The sequence below is a fragment of the Gracilinanus agilis genome, chromosome 3, assembly GCF_016433145.1.
Source record: "Gracilinanus agilis isolate LMUSP501 chromosome 3, AgileGrace, whole genome shotgun sequence".
Lineage (NCBI taxonomy): Eukaryota > Metazoa > Chordata > Mammalia > Didelphimorphia > Didelphidae > Gracilinanus > Gracilinanus agilis.
Window position 1 is genome coordinate 139,623,088 of NC_058132.1, and position 27,149 is coordinate 139,650,236.

The following is a 27,149-nucleotide window of genomic DNA, read 5'->3' on the forward strand; positions in this document are numbered from 1 at the left end:
CTTGGAAAAAAAATTGCATACTATTTTATTTTCAAGTAAGAGGAGCTTGTTTCATAACTGCATTTTACACTTAAACCAAAGTTTAATTAAACCAAATTTAAAATAATTCAACACTTCTAGGATTATTTAAATCCTTTTAAGAATAGAAATGTTTAAATGAAGATAAATTATCTTGCTCACCATGTATCCTCCGAAGGCAATATGGCAGATCATCTTTACTGTTTACAGCTTTGTAGCATGATGTGATATACCCAAAGTTACTTGATTTCTGTATCCGGTTGGGTGGTGGCAGTGGTTCTAAAGGGAAAAGGCTATGGTAGCTGTCGACTTCAGCAGGAACTGCTATAGCAATTTATAGGAAATAAACTTTAGACTCTTAGGACTTGTAAAAATTCAATAGCATTAAGGAAGACATGAAAAATATTGGAAACCAATCAAGTATCCAAATATATTTTTGTATTATAATCCACAGAAAATATTAAGAAATGGTTTTAAAAATCTAATTATCCCATTTTGTCTTAGTGTGAAAGCACAATAGGTCCCATGCTTTAAGCTAGCACAAATCTCCTCCCATCTTGGTTACAGAATATAACTCAAATAAGCTAGCAAAAAAAAATTAAAATATTCCCAATTTTGCTTTAGGAAAATAGCACAGCAAACTAGAACAGACATTATATTTTAAAGAAACATTTTTATTTTATGCAAAAATGTACTTAAATAAGGGAGTAGAACATGCCCAGATCATCTCTCATGAAAATAGTTACTTTTGAGTCATATTTATTTGTTCAATTGTGATTTCACGATCAGTATAGGAAACTCCCACCCCAGCTACATTCTGGTAAGATTGTCTGTAACTTAAGAGAGCTGCCTGATGCACTGAAAAGTTAAGTGACTTGCATATGGTCACATAATTAACAGAGGCAAGACTTGAATTCAAGTCTTCCTAACTACTTAGACAGCCCTCTGTTTACTATAACATACTGTTTCCAAATCATAAACAAATGCTTTAAAACTCTTTCAAAAGGTGAAATCACAAAACTAAACTTGGAGATTTTCTGGCATACATATTCACTGCTTTGAATAAGTAATCAAGTCAGCACATGACAGAGGTGCTGATTTTAGAATCAAAGAGATCTGAGCTCAATTTCAGCCTTACTCACTCACTAATTTTGTGACCCATCAGTTTCTCCATTGGTAAAAGGAGAATAATAATAGCTCCCAGGGTGACTGGGAAAATGAAATGAGGTAATATAAAGTTCTTTGCAAACTATTAAGTATTATATAAACCCTAGCAATTATTAAGTAGAATAAAATCTTATTAGGAGTTCTCACAAATAAGTTCTATAGAGGCCATGTTAAAAGTGATTCCATCTACTATACATAATTGTCACTGTCCATTCTAAGAAATTTTCAATCTTCCAATTCAAGCAACCAAAAATGAAAAAGATTATTTTCCCAAGTACAATACAAATGGCTACTTCATGGAAATAACTTTTAAGTACATTTACTAAAAGTTATGTATGGAATTATCTGAGTTACATTCACTTCCCAAAAAAGCATATAAAACGATTCTAAATAATACCAATGAAAGAATATTACAAAAAGGCAATTTAGTTATTTCTGAAGGTCTAATCCAGAAGAATTCCTCTAAACCAGTTGTGTCCTACATGACAAGTATTCATCCAACTTTTGCTTGCAGACCTCTAGAGAGTGGGAAACTATTCATTTCAGGGCAGAAAATTCTACTAGTGAAGTTTTTTCTAACATCAAGACTAAGTTTACTTCTAACTTCTACACATTGTTCTTTTTTCTGCCATTAGTAGTCAAGCAGACCAACTCAACATCCACTTCCATAAGTCAGCCTTTCAAATACTTGGATGACAATTGTGTCTTCCTTGTCCTTCCTTATATCTCCTCTTCTTAGGGCTAAACAGTCCAATTATCATGAAAAACAATCCTGAGGCCCTCCAATATTCTCGCTGGTCTCTTCTAGGTGCTCAAGAGCTTACTGTGTAAATAGAACCAATATCCTTCCTAAAATATGACACCCATAACAGAATGTACTAGGTGTATTATCATAGAAGGGCAACGGAAAAAAGAGGCTATCACTTCATTCATTCCAGGCACTCTACCTTTCTTTATTCAACCTAAAATCTTATTAGCTTTTCCGTTATATAATATTACTGACTTACTCTAAGCATGTTGTATACTGAACCAGATCTTTTGTAAACTCTTGTTTAGTCACACCACACAAATCTGACTCATCAATAGATAACTTGCATTTTAAAACAAGAAATAAGGAAAATAAGAAAAAACAAGACAACACTAAACCAAATTGTTTAAATTGGTTTAATACTACATAAAACTATACTGTATTACACAAGTAATCATAAGCATATAATGCCATTTTGCCATTATAGTAAATAATTTCCACAAAGAAAGACATGTGGGATATAGTAGAGGGTTGGCCTTGAAGTCAGGAAGATCTGGCTTTTAAGTCCTATATATAACATACGCTTACCCTGAAATGACTATGGGCAAGTAACTTAAGCTGAGAGCTCTAGATAAATTTCTTTCTTTTTCCTCTTTTTTTAAAAACCCTTACCTTCCATGTTGGAGTCAATACTGTATATTGGCTCCAAGGCAGAAGAGTGGTGTATAAATGGAGATTATGAACCTTAGTTTTCCCAAAATTCCCTTTAATCTCTCCTGCGCCTCTAAGTTTGCCTGGTCATATTATTGTTTTATATTTGGCTGTAACTCCTCCCTCTTTCTCTTTGGTTCCTGGGAGCGGGCTTTTTAGTAGCCCTTTAGTTAGGTCTCTGTTAGTTTATTATTAATAAAATATTCATAAATATAATATTTAGTATTTTGCATATTAATTGTAATTTCCACATTTTTTGGCTAACCACGAAGGGATAGATTCCTCAAAATTTTTTTAATAGATTTTCAGTATAGTTAGTAAGTTTGCCTGAGAACTGGGGTTTCCTGCTTTCACCCCATCTCAGCTGCCTGCTTCCCCTGCTGCTGCAGCCTTTTCATACTCATCTGCTCCAGCCAGCTTTCCTCACTGCTCCCCACCCAGCCTGCAGTCTACCAATCTGAACTGCCTTTTTCTAATGGAAGGGTGAGACCCAAATCCCCTCCCTCACTCCACGTGGCTTTTCCAGCCTGCACTACCATTTTTTAAGCCCAGGTCTTAAACCAATCCTGGACTTCCAGCTAAGAGAGACTTGCAACTCCGGATTCCTTCTCTTCCCCCCACCCCCACCTCACCCCAAGGGGACTTCTACAGTTTTTCTTTTGAGAGCAGAGACTAAAATCAGTAGATCTGAAGAAGTTCTGGGGATTTTGTCTCTACCTTTTAGCCAGCTCTCTCATGTGCAAATGCCCTATTGTTTTCCCCTCTAGAAATTAGGCTTGCTTTTTTGTTTATTCTATAAACAAAACCCCATTCAACCTCTTCAGGAATAATGCCGTTTCAAAAAATGCTTGAAACTCTAACAGTTTGAGTTGGTATGGCTAAAAAGTCCAGTTTGGATTTGCTTAATTCTTTTCCTGGGGATTTTTGTGCTGATTGAATACCTTAGAGTTGAGAGCTTCACTAATCTTAAGATTCAGGGAAGAAATTCATCTCCTCATACTCCTTTGATTTTTGGCTTACTCATACCCATTATGAGGGTCGAGCACACTATGTTCTGTGCAGAATTTGCCCTCACTATGATGAAATTCAGAGCTCTGACAAATGAAATCTGAATGGTTGATTTATATGGAGGAGGGGGGAAAAACCTTAAGAGATTTGTTAGTTTATTGCTTACTAATCATTCTCAACTTCTCCCCTCCTAATAATGAACAAGTCTATTGAAATTGGTAAAAAGGGAAATAACATTGCTTATTATTTCCTTATATTATTATATTTGCTGATTTCTTTAAGGTTTAATTTTTTAAATTTTATCTGTATTAATCTAATTAATATATATACTATTATATGATTCTTTTATCTGTACCGTTTCCCTATGATTTTACTAAACAACATATCATTGTAAAAAAGCCCATGAACATCTGAAACAAAATTTTTTTTAAGTGGTAAAATGTCCATAAGTCTTATGTATCCAGGATTTGTCATCTTAAATATCGAGGTCACATGTTGCTTATACAACCTTGGAGAATATAATGACTTAAGAATTTAAATTGAATTAAAGGTAGAGAACCAAATAGAAGTTCCTACTAAAACTTTATATATAAAACAGGAAGCCAAAAAGAGCTCCTACATGCATGATATTTTAACTCTTTAGTTTACTTCCAGAAGGATCTAAATTCTTGGTGATGTTCTAGACCCCAAAAAGATTTTCCTGAGCAATACAGAGGTTTGTGCTTTTGCCAAGGTTGAAAGAATTGTTACATCTGTATAACTTGTGACAAATATCCATCAGTTCACAGATTTTTTCTTAAATATCACACAGCAAGTAGTTATGTATAAACTCATGTAAATTATATAATAATGGGTTTGTTTGCTATTGTCAATAACTGGGCTATTGTGAATTTTGGGAATTTGGTACTTTATTTGAATGTGCATTATCTACTCTACTAATGTTTTATTTTTACATATCTGTTATTTTGTAAAAATCATTTGTACTCACACAGTGGATCATGGCCAAGTTTAAAAAGGAAATGGATCTCATTTTTTGATGAGGAATTTTTGTATTCTACCTCCACTTGGCTGACACAGTGATTCCAAGTTATATATTTTGATTTTTAAAACATTCTTTTATTATTTTTTCCCTTCTATGTGCAATACAGTTATGAGTTTTTTATTTTTTCCTTTTTTCTCATTTTTTGTACTTAAAGTACATATCAATATTAATCCCTTTGGATTTTACAATAATATAAGTTTAATATAAATATATTTGCCGTAATATTAATGCATACCTAAATACCTCTTAGACTATGGTAACTTGTCAATTATTGCTAAATATTATGGGATTCTGATTAATGATTCTGTCTGATTCCAGAAGGTAACAAAAGAGCCACAAAGTCAAGGAGACTACCCAGTCCCAAATAGGATTGGTGAGAAACTGCATAGTGCCTAGCAGCACAAGGTCAAAAAAGACCAAACCAATCCAGGTAGGATTGACAGAACTTTCTCATGCCAATACTGAAGGACTTGAAACTAGTGTTTGGGGTTCAGGGTTGCAGCTTTTCTGACATATGTTAGAGGACAGACTTCCCTGAGCTTAAGCCTAGTCAAGTACAAAAGCTTGGCCATCATCCTGGCTTACTCTATCCCTGAAAAGTGCAGGCAAATCAAACCAGGGAAAGACACTTCCCTTTTCACACAAAATTTTGGTCCTTTTCTTTCTCTTGTAAGTGTGGTAACTTTCTGTAGTCATGGCTATTGAATTGGGCAATTGCACAATTGCTTAAATCACTTTAATTGGGCCTTGATTCAAGTACCTGTTATAAGCTTATTTTTTTCCTTACATTTTTGCACGTTAAGACTTAGACATTTTTTATTTCATCCACAAGTTATTTTTTTATCTTTTATGTGGATTTTTTTATGTTTTTGATTTCTTTTGCAATTGATTCATATACCTTATAACTCAGCCATGTATCCCTGAGTGATCCCTGTTTGATATTATTTTCCTCAGGGGGGACTTTGTTATTGTTGTGAACTTTGATTTGAATTTAGGAAATTTTAGGATAAGAAATTTGCTACCTCCCAGAATCCAGACAAAGAACCTGTTTGGAGAAGGTGCCATGAAGATGCCTGCAGAGACCACACACTGCATCAAGAAGATCCAGAATTGAACTTTGGGATGTGAATTTGAACTCTGGGGGGTTGAAAGCATTTGTTTTGAATGTATACTTTTATGCCAAAGGGGACTGCCCTCAAATTAGCTTTTTGTTAATGTAGCAATCATTGATTTTGTTCTTTTTTTTCTTTTATCCACAAATTATTGCAATATATATGTTATGTTTTTATGATCCATTGGGGAGACTGGTCTCCCAAAGGATCACAGGGGGGTATATATATAAATGGAGATTTTAAATCTTGGACTTCCATCCCCCATAAATCCCTTAGTTTTCCCAAAATTCTCTTTAATCTCTCCTGCACCTACATGTTTGCATGGTCACATTATTGTTTTATATTTGGCTGTAACTCCTCCCTCTTTCTCTTTGGTTCCTGGGAGCAGGCTTGTTAGTAACCTTTTAGTTAGGTCTCTGTTAATTATTAATAAAATATTCATAATATTTAGTATTTTGCATATTAATTTTAATTTCCACAGTGGTAAGGGCTAGGCAATAGGGGTTAGTGACTTGCCCAGAGTCACACAGCTAGGAAGTGTCTGAGGCCAGATTTGAACCTAGGACCTCCCGTCTCTAGGCCTGGCTCTCAATCCACTGAGTGATGCAACTGCCGCCATAGATAAATTTCTAAAAAAACATTAAAAATGTTTCCAATTTGGATGAATGGAAATAGTTTCTTGAACACTAATTAAGTCACAGGTCTGGATCCAAAAGAGAAAATACACTCTGTCTCACACTCATTCCTTCCCTCTTTCTTCTCTCTCAAGTTCCTTTTACCTGGGACATCTGCTTGATCAATTTGAGCCATTGTTATTAAATGTCTATTGATCAGCTCCTAAAGGAAAAACAAAATAGAAACTCTTACAATATAGAATATAACTATTGGAACCTTATTTCCTATCTTCTAAACAATAAAACATTCAATTTCACAGTAACATACATTTTTTCTTTGAAATGTGTGAAATATATCATTTCTAAAGTGAAGGATTTATGTCCTGTAATCAGATAGGCCTGCATTCAGACTAAGTAGATCTACAGATCCAATAACCTAATGTATCTTTTTTGATTCTATAGGATAAAAATCTAACTTGAAATTAACAAGGCACTACCAAAAAAAATGAATGAATGAATGAATAAATAAATAAACAAACAAACAAACAAACAAATAAATAAATGAGTGAGTGAGTGAGAGTGTGTGTGTGTGTGTGTGTGTGTGTGTGTGTGTTTTCCCAGAAAAAATAGAGCAGTCCATCTTAAACATCTACAGTTTTCTAGACTAACATAAGATAGGTAAAACTTACAAATACAGTTTTCTGGAACTGACTGGGTATTGTGGAAAAAACTTTAGCAGCTATCAACCTCTGTACTATTGGGATCATTTAGAAAGACAAGAAGTTTTAACTCTTCAAGGACCTTCAAGATCATCTAATTTCACATTCATAAGGATGCCGAGCAAGTGGTTAACTTACTCAGTCACAAAATCAATCTGGGAAAAGAACCCTAGTCCTCTGTCTTGCTCAACAGAATTCACTTGTATATATGAGAGTCAGAAAGATCTCCAGTTTTCTAATCTGTGAAATATGAAGGGATCTGACTAAATGGCCTCTATAACTTCTATATGAGTTTCTATAACTTCAATTCAAACATTTTTTTTTCCACTAAAGCACATTCCCAAAGATTCTGAGTATAAATCAAAGTTCAAGTAAAATGATACTTTCATATAAATCCCTAGTTCAAAAAAGTTGTGCTAATCCATTTAAAAACATTTAATTTTTGTAATCTTATATATATAAAATACGGACACACACACATACATACACATATACACACACACACACACATATATATACACACACACACTTATTTATTTGTTTGTTTATTTCCCCTCCCAAAATTACTTACTCTTCACCTATTCAAAATGGCAGCAAGATCAGACCCATCTTTATTTGAATAAATAATTTAGCTGGCAATCTAAATATACTTTTGATCTTTTAACTCAAAAAATCTTTATTTTCCTCTATCAACAAATTTCCTTAAACATAAAGGTTAAGTCCTAAATAGTACAAATTATGAATTCTCTGCAGTATTCACATTATTCAAATGAGCACTGCATATTGCCATTGGGTTAGAATTAATTGCCATAGTTTATACCTTAGAATATTACATGGGAGCAATTAAATGGATTCATTATATATAGAAGGACCTAGTTATATATGCATACCAAGTTAAAATTTGTAATTTTTAGTTACATTTGTATCTTACTACCGTATTAGTTACTGTTATCTGAGAAGACACTATTTCATTACAATCCTTTCTTCCCCAAATTGTAGTAGTTGTTTAAAGAATTTCTTACTCTCAATTACAAAAGCATACCTGCCGGAGTTCATCAGCCATGAAGAAGGAAGGTGCATTTGCTTTTGGTTGCATATATGCAACATGAGGTGCAGTTGGAGGATAAATATGATAGTTTGGAAATACCTAAGAGGTGGAAAAAAAAATGAAGATTGCTTTTTAATATAAGATTACAATCGGAATAAATGTGCAATCTTTAAATAAAAAACATCCTAGGAAATAAGTGTTAACACATTAAACATTCTGAATTGATTTATTTTAATTAAATAAATCACTGTAAAATTATTAAAATAACAAATGTGAAGCAATCTGTACCTGCAAAAATACAGAGTAAGTTAAATGTTAAATATTTTGGTGGGAAAAAATTAGCTATTTAAAAAAGAAATATTAAGTCTTGGGAAATTTTGGCAGATTTTTAAATAAGAGATTAGGGGAAAAGCACTGAAAGTAGATACTGAAGAAAATTGGGGGGGGGGGGGGACTTCCAACTACAAAATAATAATGGTCTGGCTACCAATGCCAAAATGTAAAGTTTTTGGTTATCTCTTTCACCATTTAAACTATCTACTTGTTGATCAATTTTTAAAGGGTCAAAGATCACAGGTATTAATTTACTGTAAAACTCAAGAGGACAGAAGTTTGTGACAAAGGTATTTCATCTCCCATTTTAAGAGAAACCTAAGAACTTATGCTCTTTACTTATCTTTCTTTCTTCTTTTATTTATTTTGTTTTTTTATTTCTATCCATTCTTACTTCAACTGATCCAAACTCAACTGGAATAACCAAAAATATATTCTTTTATGTAAATTTAAGAAGTTTTGAGTATGTTTATTGAGTAAATAGTTGTTTTTCACTACTTTAAAAGAAATATACATAAGTAAATACATTGTTTTACCTGAATGTGTCCCTGAATTCTCTTTCCCCTCTACAACCCACCTCACCATTGGACTTCAAAAGGAAAAAACTTCCCCACCATCCCTGTAGCATAACCCACAAGTTTTTCTGTAGTAATTTATAATGCTTTAGTTAGCTGGATGGCATTTGTCTTCTTATTGCAGTTTTCTCATCTCCAACATGACAATAAAACATGAATATATCAGACTGCTTTAAAAGTAAAGATTCAAATGAGCTATTTTTAAATTTAAATCTTAAATATTCTTTAAAATATCTTACAATTTGGGAAAGGAAAAAACTTCCATAGAAATTATATTAAATATAAATGAACCCAAGTGAAGTACAAAAGTTAATTAATAAAAACCTCTAGAATTTTTTTTTTCAGACTTGAATAACATGGCTATATTTGCAGTTAAAAATTATCTAAGGGTTTTTTTTTTTAAAAAATCAAGATCTTAAATTGCTAAAAATTTAGTTGAGAAACTCATGTACTTACTTTTTCAAGAAAAAAGTATTAACTAAAAAGAACATTAAAAGCATGGCTCTTAAAAAAAAAACAAGTTGAAATTACGTTTCTGTTCTAACTGAACAACTTGGATATTGTGTTTGATTATCTATTTAATGATCATTTCAGAAGATGACTAAAAAAAACACAATTTAGTGCATTACTAAAAAGAAACAAAATATATAGCTACAATCAATGTCAATGTCATGAGGCAAAATTATGATCAATACATTTTCAGATGAACATCTTTAATTACATTATCTTTATAATTCACAGAAGTACTAATCCTTAATATTTCCTTATATACCAAGAGCAAATCATTATTGAAATGGACTACAACTTAGCAGTTGTATTTTCTATATTAGTACAATTTCTTATTGGTAAAAATTATGTTTAACCAAATTTGTGGCATAGTTTGGCACAGAGTAAAGAAGGGGCACATCTTGCATCTCTGATGCACTGTGTAGTCGTCCTTTTGTCTCTTGGTATCTTTATTTATATCATGACTTTAACTCATGTATCACTTGCAGTGCCTTTCTCTTTTCTGAGCTTTGGCTCACCCAGGAGATCTTCTGTCCCCTCAATCATTACTTCATTCCACTGGCCTAAACAGCTGCCAAGAAAAGATCAATTTGCTCAGTCTCAGTTAATAGAGCAATCAACTCATAATCTGATGTCTTGAATTATCAGCTTTTATCTTAAAAGTATAAATACAAGCCAACAGGAATCCACTCTTATAATTACTGTGAATGGGTGTTCTTGTAAGAGGGGAATGTCCTAAAACTGTAAAAGGCAAGAAAAAGGTAGAATATGAAAAAACACATACCTCTTGGTTATCACAAATTTATACAAAGTAAAGAATTTGAAGAAGTTTTTTTAAAAGGTCTAAAGAGGAATTGGGGGAGCTTTAAATTAAAACAGAAAGTCAATTTAATTTCAGTTGCTTTTGAAGTTGGGGGTAAAGGGAGGTAGGAAAAATTAATCCCTTCTAAATCTAACCAATTATTTCATTCCATTTATGTTTTAAGTGCAAAAATGAAAACTTTTATTTTAAAGGGCAATTTAGATTAAAATGTTACAATAATATTAATTTCTTCTCTAAGATATACATACCATTCCAGTCAAAGGTGCTGGGGTTGTGTCAGTATAGAAGTATGTTGTTCCACCTACAGTTTCCTTCTGGATAACCTGGCCAGTAGATGAAGTCTGAGAAACAGGATTATTAAGAGGTGTAGAGGCACTAGAAGGCACCAAGTAATTTGCTGGGTTTGGAGTATGACTTCTTCTTCTAGGTGCAGGAGATGTATGTGGAGTAATTTTAGGGGAATGAAGAGGTGAGGATCCAGCAGACAGTGACATTCCTAAAGAAAATATAAGATATATTTATTCTTAACAAAACCATCTGTTTTCATAAAATAGATTAATTCAGTTATGAAAAACTTTTTAGGACCTCAAAATCCATTCAACAAAAAAAAAAAATGAAGTACAATTTTAAAAAGTTTTTATGGAAAACATTTTTACAATTCCCCTTATAATGCAGAAATCATCAAAGAAATTAGAAAACATATCAAAAATTTAAGTCTCTTTCACATCAAGGTTTAAACACTTCAAAATGGTAAGAGCCAATAATTATTCTCAAACAATTTAAAAATTCTACTTTTAGTGGGAAAATTGTTTTTCCAACAATTATTTTAAAGAATTCCATTTTTAGTATAGCAACAATCCCCACCAAAATTCTAAAAGTATTAGCAACTGTCAAGGAAGCTAAGATACTATGCCTATTTTTAGCTAAATACAGTTAAGCACTAGATTTTGTAATGGCAAGTATCAGAAAAAAAAAAAATGAAATTTATCTTCAAGCCTAAACAGGAAAAATAAAAATTTTAACTATGTCATGGAGATTCATTGAACAATGACTACTAAGGAAATAGGTTTCAGTATACCCACATTTACAAAATACATGCCTCCTGAAAGTAGGGACTTTCATTCTTTTCTTTATATTCTCAGTACTCAGCACAATGCTTGCCATGCAACAGATATTTAATAAAATGATTGTTAATTGTCTGAAATATAATAGGTAGTTTAAGTAATTATGTCTTTAATCATTGTCTTTGTTTTCTAAGAACAAGTGATCTGAGTACACTGAAACATTTGGGAGCATGGTACCAACTAAAAATGTGCTAGATAAGTGCTATGCAAACTCACTTTGAATTCACGAGGAAGTTATTTCAATAATGCAAAACATGGCAACAAAACATTTGTTTATTTATAAAAATACTGAGACTTTCTTTTGTCTGACAGTAGATCCTGATGGAATAGAAAATCTATAAACTAAAATAGTTGAGTTTGTCAAGCAGTGAGGGTTTCTGGATTATCAACATTTTTCAATGCTCATAAAAGACTTATTGTTTTTCATTAAATGAAATGCTGTTCAAAATTGCCAAAGTCTGAGTTCAGTCATTCTGAAATTGTTACTTGGGACTGTGACAACACAAATAAGGTATTAGGAAAAGTAAGGCCAACAACTGTCAAAAGGAAAAAAAGGTCAAAACATTTCCATGAACCCCTGCTTATCACATCTGTAACCAGTGATGGTATATTTTAAAACAATAGAAATGGAATTAATGAGGTTTAGTAACTGCTTTCTCAATTTCAGCAGAAAGCAACATGTCAGTCAGATATGATTCTGAGGTATACCCCAACCACCTCTTAAATATGTGCAGAAGTGACAGGTTTCATGTTGACTGCTATGGCATATCAAAGGTGAAGAGAAAAAGAGGGGTTTTTGATCAGCTTCTATTGCCATGCTGTGATTTCTAGTTCAACTCAAAAATACTTAATTATCAATACCATTAGATGTAAGAAGAGTGGCAGCATCATAAAAAAGCTAATGTGTAAATATTAACTTTGCATTAAATATAATATAATGAGAAGAGGACTTAAATGTCAAAAGACCAAGGACTGGAGTAGCACTCACTTGATATCTAACACATTACAAACCTTAAAGTGCTATATAGATGAAGTTAATATCAAGATCTTCTATCCATTTTCCTAAAGGCAAAGTGGCATTGAGAAGCAAAAAGATATGTATGGGGGCAGCTGGGTAGCTCAGTGGATTGAGAGCCAGGCCTAGAGACAGGAGGTCCTAGGTTCAAATCTGGCCTCAGAAACTTCCCAGCTGTGTGACCCTGGGCAAGTCACTTGACCCCCATTGCCTACCCTTACCACTCTTCCACCTGTAAGTCAATACACAGAAGTTAAGGGTTTAAAAAAAAAAAAGATATGTATGTATGTATGTATGTATGTATGTATGTATGTATGTATGTATATACACACACACACTCCCACTCTTTTTTACAGAGCCTTGAAACAACTTTGTGAAATAGGAAATTACTACACGGCAGACAAGGAGCTGAAGGCTTAAAAAGGATTAATGATTCACTCTGTTTTGAAGCCAAGACTCAGTTAACTATGGTTCAGACTTCAAGCTTAGATCTCTCTCCTCCATGCATGTAACAGTGTCTACCCGCCCCCCCCCCCAAAATGTATTTGGGAAGAATTGCTGGATTTTGCAAATATTTGAGGAAATACACGTAAGAGGAAGCAAAAAAACATTATTTTTTAAAACTACACAGACATCTGGCAAAAGATTAAAAAAAAAAAAAACCATAACGGTCAATGTTGGAGGGGTTGTGGAAAGTTAAAACTATTGTACTGTTGATAGAGCTGTCAATTAGTATAATCATTCTGAAAAGCAATTTGGAATTATGCTTTGTTACCTTTTAATTGGAATACTGTAATCACCCTCTTATTCTTGAACATACTATTAAAAATGCAATGCAAATGAAGTGGCTAAAATGTCTATATACTCAAAGATTTCCCTGGTAGGCATATTTATCTCCAAAGAGGTCATTACCCCCTCCCTCTCCCCCCAAAAATCTCCAGATACATAAAAATATTTATACCAGCAACTTTTGTGGTAGCAAAGAACTGGAAACAAAGCAAATGTTCAATGATTATGGATTATAATGGAATATTACAGAGCCATAAGAAATAATATGATGAATACAGAAGAAACATAGAACATGGAAAGACTTGTAAGAAGTAATATAAAGTGAGGCAAGCAGAGCCAGAAAAATAACATGCATGATTACTATGATGTATACAGAAAGTATCACCACAAAACTGAAAATGAATGCTACCAAAAAAATTTATAGAGAAGAAGCTGGGCCCCTAAGAAGAGTTATAAGAAGATGCCTTCCCCCTCAACTTTTTTTCAGACCATGAGTATATAACAATGCATATAATAGATATTTTCCTCAATATATTGGTTCAAATTGCTGAAATTTCCCTCTCTTTTCCCTTTTATTTAAAAAAAAATCCTTCTTACAAGGAATGGTGGAGGAGAGACATAGGGGAAATTTTAGGCAATAAAAAACCAAAAGTATCACTAAAATTTTATATTAAGAAAAAAGAAAAAAAGAAAACAGACAAAGCATTTCCAAAGTCCTAGATTTGGAGTCAAGAATAGCTGGGCTGAATCCTTGCTATGATTTTATGATACTGCTAAATCTCTGACCCTCTCTGAGCCTCAGCTTCATCAACTATTAAACAATTAAGAGTTGGGTTAGATGACTTCAAAAGTCCCTTCTAGCATTTAAATGTATGATTTTATGATTTACATGAAATCCTTTAAAATATGTAGGAGTAGCTAGGTAGTATAGTGGATAGGGCACTAGACATGAAGTCAGGAGGGTCTTGGGTTAAAATCTGACCTCAGACATACTCTAGCTGTGTGACTCTGGGCAAGTTACTTAACCCTGACTACCTTGCCCTTGTCACTCTTCTGTCTTAGAACTGATACTAAGACAGAGAGTAAAGAGTTTAAAAAAATGTGAAGACAATGGCTTATAATAGAGGTTCTTGACCACAATTGTGTCATAGATACCTTTTGGCAATCTGGATATGCAGTTACCAAAATATTAAAAAAACAAAATTGTTGGAGAAGTTGAAGGAGAGTAAAAGGAAGCAAAATAAATATTTTGAAGGATTTTGTAATTAAATGGCATTTAGGAATACACAATAAGTCTGGTTCTTATAACAAAAAATTGCTGTAACTGAGCATACATTGAAAGTCTAAAAATTAAGTGTGAAACACAACAATGATTTGCCTAAGTCTTCTATGTAATATTGGAGTTAAGCCTTGGGTAGAATTGGCCTAAGTTGGCCTAACTAAGGATTAGAGGTCAGGCCTCAAGACTCTACCATCCTGCTTCTGATCTGCTGCTCTTCTCCTTACACACAGGCCATTGATATACAACTAGAGACTCCACTGAGATTCCTCTTACTCTAGGGATATGATATATTCAATATTGAAGTGAGCTTCAAAAGTGCCTCACTTCTCTATTTCAATCAGGTCCCAAGGATTCCACCAACTTCTGTCCTGAGTATCATCTAGGCCCAAGAATTCTTCATTGGAGCCACCAATTCAGGGCATCTCATCCTCTCTTCCCATCCATCTTTTATTCAAGGAGATAACCAAATCAAAATACTATTGCTGACTAGAAAGACTTTAGCAATCTCCTTTCCAATGGTTTTACTTGAAATCTATGCAACTACAAGGTGCAAGTTTTTTAGGCAAAAGCTCTCCTCCTTCAACACCATGTCCCACTTTCTCATACTAACTCATGTCCACTTCATCCCTACTTTTGTCTATCACTCCAACCTACCCTGAATGGATGGATGGATAAACATTTACTGAGTGCTTACTATATACCCCATTATATCAAACTGTCCTTCAAATCAGACTATAACTCTTTCCAGAAATTGCTTAGTATATACTTTAAACAGTTTTCTAAATAGATGTTTTTCATTCTGATAAAATGTAAACTCCGAGTACAAAAACTATTCAATTATTTCTTTTTGCTTTTATATCCTTAGCATATTACACATTGCCTGAAACATGGTAGATGCTTGATAAATGCTTGTTATAATGAATAACTATTCAATTTTAGGGTGTGAAATACATTCTTCTGAAGGCAATTTGGTTATTTTTTATGTATATGTACATATTTGTATTATGTGTTTATGCACATATAGTACTGTGTATATAAGCATATATACATGTGTGTGTGCATCTGTATACACATAGAAATATTTTCATGTTCAGAAAGCTGTTCCTAACAGCTGCATAATTAAGACAAAGTTGTCTTTGTGCAGGAAGTCACAACTGTTGGGCAGCAGGAGGGGAGGGGGCGGCGCCTTGTTGACCAAGGAAAATAATACAAAATGGTCTTACACTAATGTTTCAGAAAGAAAATCCATTTCAAATTTGCAAATAATGACTTGAACAATGAAATATGCTGCATCTATATGGAAGGTTCATCTCATTTCATATATATCCAATAACCATAGCCAGTTAACAGGTAAGGAAAGAAAAAATCTTGTCCCACAAAAAAGCAAGAACTAAAGGATTTGAAACCAAAATAATCATTTAAACACTGCAAAATCATAGACAAACTTTATGAAATAACTACTAAACAGACCTGAATCAAGTTTTCCTTTCATGTAGTTATTGTGTCCTATCTTTTCCCCAATAATTGGATAACCTTTTCAGTGTCTTTGAGGACTTGAGAGCCTCTCTTTTTTCTGGAAGCAATGGAAAAGAGGATGCCTTCACAGGTTTTAGAGAAAGAAAAAATCTTTTACAAAAATGCTTATATATTTTCACTTCAGATACTTTTATACATCAACACTGTTTCATCATCAAGCATTCCTACACTTTCATAATAAACAAGGACCATAATCAATGAAAGGTTCTTTATCAGTGGACCAATTATTTGCACCCTTTTTAAAGAAAAAAAAGTTATACCATTCAACTGTCTCCTTTAAATAAATTTCATATAAACCACAACATATTAGTTTTGGGAAATAATTATTGGATTTCAGGCAATGGAACAGTAGTACATTCTATCATGTATCCTTTGGGAACTTCAGTCTCACTAAAGAATTGTTTTAATTTCTTAGAAAGGTCACTTTCTTCAGGTGCATATAAAAAAAGGTGCATTCATTAGTGATGGGGAGGGCAAGGAAAAATCAAGTGCATTTTAGAGGATGGTATTGGGAAATAAAAATATATTTTCCAGATTGTAGTTATATATTAAAAGCTGCTTTTCCCTGGAATGACAAACTGGGTAACTGAGAATGTCACAGCATTTAGATCTCAAAAGTCTTTGAGAATATCAAAGATTGCCATCAAATGTTACAGATATAAAGATGAGGTTCAAGGAGGTAAACTAATTTGACCTACGGTCACAGAAGTAGTAGGTAACAAAGTCAGGATTTGAGTCCAAAGTCCTTTTGCTATAAATCCATTGCTTGCTTTTTGATGAAGACCAAACTGTTGGCTTCTTAGATCATTCTGAAGGCATTTTCTTATGGTTAGCAATTACAAGAGAAGAAGGTTTTTTCCGTTTTATAAGGAAGTTCTATATTTTAGTTGTGATGTTTCTGGAAATTTTCACTTTGGGATGTTTCTTTCAGAGGGTGACCAGTAGATTCTATTTCTACTTCACATTCTGCTTCTGAGATCTGGGCAGTCTTTTTTAAAAAAATGACTTCTTGAATTACGATTTCTGGGCTTTTTTTTTTTTTTGATCATAACATACAGGTAGTTTAGTGGATTCTTAAATTATCCCTCAATCATCTATTTTCCAAGTCAGCTGTTTTTTTCTGTGAGACACTTTACATTTTCTTCTATTTTTTCAAACTTTTGACTTCTTTGGATTATTTCTTAGTGTTTCATAGAGTTATTGGCTTAGTCCATTCTAATTTTCAGGGAGCTTGCTATTTAAACAAGGTTTTACACCTCTTGTGCAAAGCTGTTAATTTGCTTCTCGATGCTTTTTTCTATACTTTGCACATCTTTTCTCATTTTTCCCTTCAGTGATCTTATTTCATTTACAAAAATCTCTTTAACTTTTCTAAATGAATTTCAACTCTATGAGGAATGCTATTTCAGTTTGTACTCCAGATGTATCTTTTGAGGATTTGCTCATAGATATTTTGGAGTCATTCTCTTCTTACCAACTTGTGTCTTGAATATCCCTATTACCATAATAGTTTTTTGCTGTTGTTGTTTGTTGTTGTTGTTGTTTTAACAGTAATGGTGATGGTGTAAACTTCGGCTCTTATGGTTCAAAATGACAAAAATTCAGACTCTCCTTTGGTCTGGAGATTCTTTGTCCTGGTTCTTCCTCAAAGACACAGGTTGGGTTTGAATTTGGAATAGAGACCTTCTCTGATCCCAGACTCTGAGTCACACTGCTTCTGCTTGCTTCTTATTCTTAACTTTCTCCTCTCTCTGTATATTGCCTAGTGACTGCAATCTTAGTCTATCTATCCTTAATCTGTGACTGGAACTGGATAGTGAATATAAAAACTGCAAGCAAGAATCTGTTCTTGAACCCTGAATAGGGTCACAGTACCCTGGTGAACAGCCTAAGCCTGGGTACCAGAATGCTCTGTGTGGTTACTCCTAAGAAGACCTCATCATTCACAGCTTCCACAGATCTCTATGCCTGTCTCTCTATGATGACCTTGGCTTCACTGTGACTTTTCTTGGATTTCCTCTATTCAGTCTAGCACATTTTCTAAATCAATTTGGGGGACTAAGGGATTGAGGGTACAGAAGATTACTGTACTTGTTTCTAGTATTTGACCATCTTGCTTTTGTCTTCCCAATCCTTGTCTTTTTATACACAGCACTTACCAACTATTACACAATACATTTATTGAATGAATGAATGTTGTGAACACTTCAAGAGAAACATTCACAAAAAATCAGAATCAATTTCTGGGATTGCTTGGGAAAGAGGATAACTTTATATAATGCAAAGACATTTATATACTGTTTATCACTAAAAAGTACTTTATATAAATTCTCACAAGTCTGTGAAGAAGGTAGTTCATTGTGTCTCCATTTTACAAATGAGGAAGCTAAAGCTTAGGAACAGAAAATTAAGTTACTTCCTCAAAGACACATAGCTAGTAAGTGGCAGTGCTAAATCGAGAATGTAAGTCTTCATTTCAAAATTAATGCACTTTTCTCTATATAACACTACATCAAATATTCATTGTATGCAAAACTGTTTTATGCCTCCTGTAGTCTGGTCAGTGAACACTTATGAATGAAATTATAGACTCTGGCACCAAGTTAAATAGATGACTAGGAGGAGAAGAGAATGAGGGTTGAAAAGATCACAAAAGTAATTCTATCCCATTCCCCTAAACAATGTCACAAGACTTCTATTTTATTTTGAAAGTTTCCCAAGATCATAGATCTAAAGAGCCAAAAGGGTCCTTAACAGGTCATGAATTCCAGTGCCCTTATTTTATTGATGATGAAACTGATGCCCAAGAAATTTAGTAGCACAGCTGGGATTTAAATCCAAGTCCTAGGACTCTAAATCCAATACTTTTTCTACTGTACCATGCAGCTCTAAAGAAGTATCAACTTTCAAACTGGCATTTGGTTGAAAGTGACTTAAATTTCAATTATTTTAAGAAAACAATTTATTTTTATAATCATTCCTTGGAAATTTCTATTTAGCTGAACATGAGGTAAATTGGTGGAGAAAAAAGCCAAAATTATCTAATCCAAGTGATGCTGCCCTTATATGCAATTATAGTTCTACTGCCACCTAGTGGAGCATATCTAAAAATTTAAAAATCTTAATCTCCGGAACATATTAAAATGTGTGCTTAATTTGATCAGAAGAATTAAATTAAACAAAGTCCTAGAACTACAAATAAAGCCACATTTTTGGAAATCCTATGACAAATTTGTTAAAGAATTAGAAAAATGTCTATGAAATATTTTGAAGAAAGGTGATCTAGGCAAAGATCAACATTTTAAAGGTAAGACATCCAAGAAACTAATCATCTACTTGTATGAAATTAAGGCTATAATGAACTATTCAAAAGACTTAAATACTGAAGACAGGAGAATATTGAAAGTAATATGAATAATATTTCATACTGACCTCTTTAAATCCAGGGCTTTTAGTCAAAGGGGAAAATGTAAGGTTCTTTGTTTTGATTAAAAGAGGTCTACTTCAAAAATATACGATGAAGGCCCATTGCCAGTCAACACTCCTTTTTAAAAAAAATATAGGGACTTTACTGGACTGAAACTTCAATGATTCATTTGTAGAGCTATGAAATGGCACAACTATTTTGGAAAATGTGTAAATGGAATTAGCTCGAGCCCATTTATAGTCAAAAATCTACCCATCCTAGGCGTAGAAATGATGTAATCCTCACCTTCCTTAGTGGGGAGGGGAGACGAGTTACCCACACGTGACAATAAGTAACAAATCAAGAACAAAGGACTGCCCTTTGGGCAGTCCAAATCAATGTAGAGACTGCCATTTGTCCATTTGAATTAGAGGTGGACCATAGGAAGTGATGAAAGACACTATCTCTTTAAGTATGTTACTCACTTCCTGTGGAGGCAGTTCCAGTTCAAACTTGGTGCTGAAGGATCTCCTGAGACCACAGACAGCTTACACTCTGTATTGTCAGGTGGGTAAGTTAGGCTGACTTCCTTGGCCTGACTGGGCCGCTTCCAAACTCTGCCTATGTGGCTGTTGGGCCTTGTGGCTTACAGCTTCATTTATTTAGCCTTTTAACCTTCTCTCTCCGTCCAGGCCTTTGGCCTGGACTAGCCTCTCCCTTTCTCTTCAGTCCTACTTTTTTCCTACCAGATTATAAATAAACTCCTCAACCCGATGCTGACTTGGGTCTGATTTAATTACGGAATCAACCTGAATCGTTGATTCCTGGCGGCCACACTTTAAATATATATCTATAAAATACCCTAAATTTTCCCTCTTACAATTACAACATGGAACTTTATTCCCCAAAGTTACTAAACTGTGATCCAATGATAAAACAACTAGGCCTAAACTCCTGAAGAGATCAAAGAAGAGGAAAAAGTCTTATATGTGCGAAAACATTCATGGTAGATCTTTTTGTAGAGGCAAAATATTAGAAACTAAGGAGGTGCCCATCAACTGGAGAATGATAATGTTACTATAATGAGTGTAATGGAATATGATCATGTTTTACAAATTGAAGAAATCAAGTTTCAGAGAAACCTGGGAATACATACACTAATGCCAAGGGAAGTGAGCACAACCAAGAAAACAATTTATACTTAACAACAAGGTCAAAATGAACAATTCTGAAACACTTAGGAACTTTGGTCAATGCAATGATTAGTCATGATTCCAAAGGATCAATGATGAAGACATTTCCCAGCTGTGTGACCCTGGGCTTAACCCCAATAACCCTTACTGCACACCTCTGCCTAATCTAAGGAGAAAAAAAAAAAGAAAAAAAGGCCTGATATATAGAAAAAGAGAGTAACAGTTCTACTACTATATTCAGCTATATTGCATTTTCAGGAAAGGCTTATAAACAGTGTCCAAAAGAGTGTAAAGGGGATAATGATTGGCCTAGACAACAACTCATTGGCTGAAAAAACTGGAGGTGTTTGCTTGCAAAAGAGAAGAATGGGCAGAGATGGGAAAACATACATGATAAGCATCTTTTAATATGTCAGGAGCTAGCATGTAGACGTGTTCTGTTTGGCCTCCGAGGGAAGAAGTAGGAACATTAAGTAGATGTCAGAAGGGCAGATTGAGGTTTGACATAAAAAAAAAAAACCATAAAAACCAGAGTCATATAAATGGACTAGTGCCTAATGGGTTTCATCTAATGAGAGAATAGAGGTCTTCAAATAGAAGCTGGTCACCAACTTGTTGAGAATGTTATAGATAGGATTACTGGAGAGTTGGACTTTGAAGTCTCTTCTAACTCTTGGATACCAAGAAAATCTTGCCATACATGGATTTTTGTTGTTTAGTCATTTTTCAGTCATGTCTAATTGTTCATGACCCCATTTGAGGTTTTCTTGGTAAAGATATTGAAATGGTTTACCATTTCCTTCTCTAGTTCATTTTACAGATGAAAAAACTGAGAACTGAGAAATAAAAGTTAAGTGGCTTGTCCAGGGTGACACAGGTAATAAGGGTCTAAGGCCAGACTTGAAGTCAGGAAGATAAGTCTTCTGACTTGAGGCCTGGCACTCTATTCCACTGCACCACCTAGCTACCAGTGGTAATACATGGATTACCACAGATCAATTAGAACATGCCTCTGGAGTACTAATAGAACATGCAAGTGTGACGTTGCCACTGAATCATTTGTTTAAAGAAAAGTTGAATACCGCTTAGATAGAGACAGAGGCATGACATGGAAAAAAAAAAACCAAAACAGGTAATAACTTAAAAGTTTAAACCATTTTTTCTCAGTTCCATATAACTCTAAAACTCTCTTTATATGTTCAATTTAGAAAAGTCACAATTATAACTGAGAAGAAAAAAGCAAATGATTTGAGCTTCTTATTTAGCTCCAAGAAGAAACATCCACTTGAGATATACATCTTTATCATTGTATCTTTAACCTTGAAAACTTTGGAAAAGCCCTTTCTAATAATCTTATTAGAATATCCTTTACTTCCTTAAAATTCTAACTAAATTATTGTGAAATATCTATCATTTCTTGGATGTTTAAAACTGCGGGTTTTTAATCTGTGTGGTGTTTTGTTGAAAGACTTCCCCTCAAATCTGCTTAGTAAATTATATACTGATGATTAAAGATCTGAATAATTATTACTTTGAATAATTAACCTATAAAATGCATTTATCTCTGTGCATTTTATTCCTTCTAACAGAATACAAGCTCCTCATCTGTTTGATTTTGTCTTTGTATCTCCAAAGCCAGCCACCTACTAGGTGGCTCAATAAATGTTTGCTGCATTCAGTGGAATTATATGGCATTACAAAGTACAAGAACATGTATTAATGATTTCATTTGATCCACATGACATTTTTTAAAAGTGGCAATATAAATATTACTCTTTCTAATCTACAAATGAGAAAACAAGCTTTCCAAGTTTAAATGATTTGCTACAGAGTTGTCAAGTAATACAGCTTGAGACTCAAGTTCATATCTTCTGGTTCAAAGTTTGGTACTTATCAATGTCCATCTCACCATGGTTCCTATTTCAAAATATTTTGTCATATCTGATTACTAAAGTCTGGGGTTGATAAAGTGTTTTCTTTGTTTACAAGATAAAAATAGCACCAATACTATACTGACTAGTACACATACACACATCTGACTTTTTTAGGACATCATATGCCAAAAAATGTGGGATTTTTGCTTCTTTCTTTTTCTTTTCACCCTAGGATGTTTCCTTTTATAAAGAAGCTAACTTTTAGTTTTAAAAAATTTAGTTCCCCAGAGAACCTTTCAACACCCCAATCATACAAATTGCAAAAAAGAAATATCCATACATATACACAAACATGCATGTCTTCATACACATATGTACATAAAGAACAAAAGAAGCAAATTTACATGAGGACTTTCTGAATCACAGCAATCTATGCTTAGAGTATTATACCATCCATTCCAAATACCTGCTACTTTTTTTCAGTCCAATGACTATATAATTCACTATCTTAAGAAGGGCAGAGAACAAAATAGTGAAGCACTTCTAGGAAATTTTACAAGGAATTTTCTCTTTTTAAGGTGATGAAATTAAAAACTTGTTATTCACAGAGCTTAAAATAAATCAGAAACAATGTCAGGCATAGTGTGAAAGGCAAATTTAGGGGATAAATTATTAAAAGATACAGTTTAACTCAGTCTGTATTTTAATTTGACATTAAGTACTTACTACGGAAAAGATGCAGAGCTAGGAGCTAGAGACACAACATCAAAAAATGAGATCTACTCTCTATGGTCTTACATTCTACTGGAGAGAAAGTAATAATGCATGTATTTTGAGGAGGTAGTGAATACTAATAAATGGAGATCATGGAATGCTTCATGAAAGAGATGGCACTTTAGGATAAAGCTTTCAAGATCGGGAGACAGAGTATGGGATAGCTGGTAAGAATATGCAAAAGAAGCAAAAGAAACAATGTTAAATGTCAGTTTGCCTGGAGCATGTAAAAGAGAATATGAATGCTAAAGTAGTTTGGGATCAGATAATGACATCTTAAATGCTAGGCAAAATTTGGCTTTTAAACAAGTAGCAACAGAGGGTCCCTTAAAGGATTCTGAGCAGGAGTGATTGGGCTAGATAGACTATGCTTTCAGAAAATTATTTTGGTAGCTGTGTAAAAGAGGAATTCTAAAGGAGGAAGACTGGAAGCAGGGAGACCAAATGAAGCACTACTTAAATAAAGACCCAACTAAGATGGTGGCAGTACTATGGCAATAGAATTCGTAAGATAACTAACTAAAAAAGGAGAAAGATGATTTGAGGATAACTTCTAGGTTACAAACTCAGGTGACTAAGAAATAGGCTTGTAATGTTGAGGAGGAACTTGGATTGGGGAGGATCTATATTCAAATATGGCAATAGATACTTCCTTGCTGTGTGACAAGTCACTGCCTAGCCCTTCCCACAATTCTGCCTTAGAACTGACACCAAATATCTAAATATTGATTCTAAGACAGAAGGCAAGGGTTTAAATAAATAAATAAGAGATATATGTGTCCTGCTAAACAAGTGCCTAGATAGTACAAGGTTGCAGTAAAAGAAATAATAATTCACAATTTTAGAAATGAGACCCAAATTATAGAATAACTGTTGAAACCAAAGTTTCTGAGTCTTACACACACCAAATACAATACCACCAAGGAGGCAAATGCAGAAAAATTAGATTATTTTTCACTATGCCAAAGTGTCATTGTAATGTTCTTCTTGAAATACCAGATAAAGGCTAGAGGATTATCAAATTAAATAGACAAAACATCCTTAAAATGAGCTCTTTTAAAAACTTCCATAACAGAAGACCTCTGGATGGGTACTAAACATTCACTGTTTATAATGTTTTCCTCTTAAGCAAACATTGTATTGATACGGTCATAATATGCACACATAAATATGTTTTGAGTTACTTTCTTACAGTGGTGATAGATTGGTACTGATTACCCACTTGACCAACAACATTCATTTATGAAAAAGCTAGCTGCAGGCTATAGAGGACAGTTACCTTGAATCTACTATACCTAACCAGTAACAGATAATACACAGAATATATCTTCAATAGAACTTAAGTCGATTTCTCTAAGTAAAGGAAAAATATTATTTAAAGCCACTTTTCTTCTACTGTTATAAAAATCACTTAAAAAGTAAGCTTATTAAGGTTAGTGGCTAGCATGTTAGAGTAGTAAAAGTAATTTTTGTTGTGTATGCAGGCATAAAACTCAAGCCACAAAAAACATCAAGGATCTGGAATCCAGGAATGGCTTTAAACAAGTTATTCTCTTAGTATCCTCATATAGTAGGGATATTTATAAACCTCTTCCATAGTCCTGAGGTGCAGCAAGTGTTTCATGAGTCTTATAGCTCGCTCTACTATCATTATAACTCTCATTTTTACTGTTCACTCATCATAGAACTAGCTTAAAATGTCTAATTTCCTTGATATATGGTTTCCAAATGAAGTATGTCTGAGCTTATAAAAATGAAAAATGTTTTATCTGCAGAAATTCACTACTAAATACTGATTCACATGTAGAATGTTTGCAGTTAACAAAAATGTATCTAAGTGGTATTAATAATCAAGAAACGGGTGTGTGGGGGAGGTGGGGGTTGGTGTGTGTGTGTGTGTGTGTGTGTGTGTGTGTGTGTGCGTGCGTGCGTGCGTGCGTGTGTGTGTGTGTGTGTGTGTGTGAGATCAAAATATAGAGAAGTCAAATAAAAATAAGCCAACAACAGCATGAACAACTATGGGTGACATCCTTAGGAAGTGACACCTGAGCTAGGTCTTCAAGGAAGTTGGAGATTTTGAAAAGCCGATCCAAAAGAGGCTGCACAGAAGCAGATAATGGAATGCCAATGTCAGGGAACCACCTATAGGACAATCTTGCTAGAATACAAAGTACAAAGGGAGGAATACTGTCCAAAACTCAAATGATATGCAAGAACCTGAGTGTAAAGGACTTTAAGTGCAAAGGTGTATTTTATTAAAGGTTAACAGGGAGTCAATGAAGTTTCTTGAACAAGGAAGGAGCATGATCAAACTTAGGATAGAGACAGAGGAAAATGAGAGATCAATTAAGAAGTTATCACAGTTTTATAGGTGAGTAAGCTCCTTTCACATGGGCCAGACTAGCCCCATGGATAGTAGAGTAAAAAGAGACTGATGCAAGAAAGCAATGCACTTATGAGATAACTACAAATACATTCCTAAATAATCTTCTAAGATCTAGAACACCTGCAGATATTGTCACCAGAGCATTTTTGAACTGAAACAGTACATGCTGACCTAAGTTTACCATCACAACATTTACTACAACCAACATTCCTGCCCTCCTCAAGCATCTTCAGAAGTTTACAATTACTAAGATAAAATACAATATTCTCCGCCTGAAATTTCAAGTCGTTGATAATTTAGCTATAACCTACCTTTCTAGAATGACTGCACATAACTTTCCTTTAGGTACTCTACATTCTAGCCAAAGTTAAACCTGTCAATCCATAAACCATCTCTAAGCCTTTGCACAGGTTGTCCCCCCATTCTTAGAATGAAATTCCCTCCTCACTTTTATTCATTAAAATTCTTAACTTGTTTGAAGGTTCAGCTCAAGGACCATCATTTCAGACACAACTGATCTCCCTAATTGCTGGTATTCTCTCACTCCTAGTGATAAATAAAATGCAAACTCCTTGAGGACTTTTAAATATGACTCTTTCACTAATGCCTCCGTGAACTATGAATGTGATCTTGTGCTCTTAAAAAGCATATGCCAACAAATCCTAAGCTTCAAGAAACCTTCCCTAGCTAGAAAGGGTTTTGGCATGAATCTGGCTATGGACTTGATGTTTTTGGAGGACAAACTTAGCTAAATTTGGAAAGTCTTATCACTAGAGGCTTGGTTACTATGTGATGATTTTTTGGGCTACTTATACAGACCATCAACTAGGATGCAATTTACGTGGGTTAAAGGAGTATCTATCCTACACTGATGAAATTATCAGAGATGTTCCAAGTACTGAATACACAAAATTCTTAATACCATACATTGAAACGATTCTTTCAAAAAATAAAATAGCAATCTTAAAATGTTTATAAACCTTCAGCTGTTTATTATAGAATCACAAGGCTATAAAAACTAATAGTGCTATATTCCACTTTATGGAATGTCTATGGCAAAAGTATAACTAAATCAACTAGAAAAACAGGAATTCATCTTGTTTCTAAAATTTTCCAAAGGAAATTCCATAAGAGCCTTCAATAATCCATCTTAGCAACCAACATCATAGCACAAAATTTTCATTATATTTAAAAGCTTTTATCCCTCCAGCTAAAGATTAAGCCCACTTAATTAAGCATTGTCAGTATAATAACCATTCATATCACAGTTGTGGATAGAACTTTCTTAGTCTTATCTTCAATAAGCATATTAGCTTATTAGTATAATAGCTGCAAGAAATATGCA

The 27,149-nt window shown here is 33.8% G+C and overlaps 1 protein-coding gene across 1 annotated transcript in view; it reads right to left on the bottom strand.

Moving 5' to 3' along the window:
• PAN3 (poly(A) specific ribonuclease subunit PAN3) overlaps nt 1-27,149 on the bottom strand; it is a 163,974-nt gene that overhangs the window by 29,686 nt on the left and 107,139 nt on the right. Inside the window, exons 7-10 of the mRNA XM_044668282.1 lie at nt 10,674-10,921; nt 8,182-8,286; nt 6,586-6,643; nt 181-342 (exon numbers count right to left, since the gene is read on the bottom strand). Coding sequence (XP_044524217.1) covers nt 181-342; nt 6,586-6,643; nt 8,182-8,286; nt 10,674-10,921 — 573 coding nt within the window. The remainder of the gene's footprint in view (nt 1-180; nt 343-6,585; nt 6,644-8,181; nt 8,287-10,673; nt 10,922-27,149) is intronic.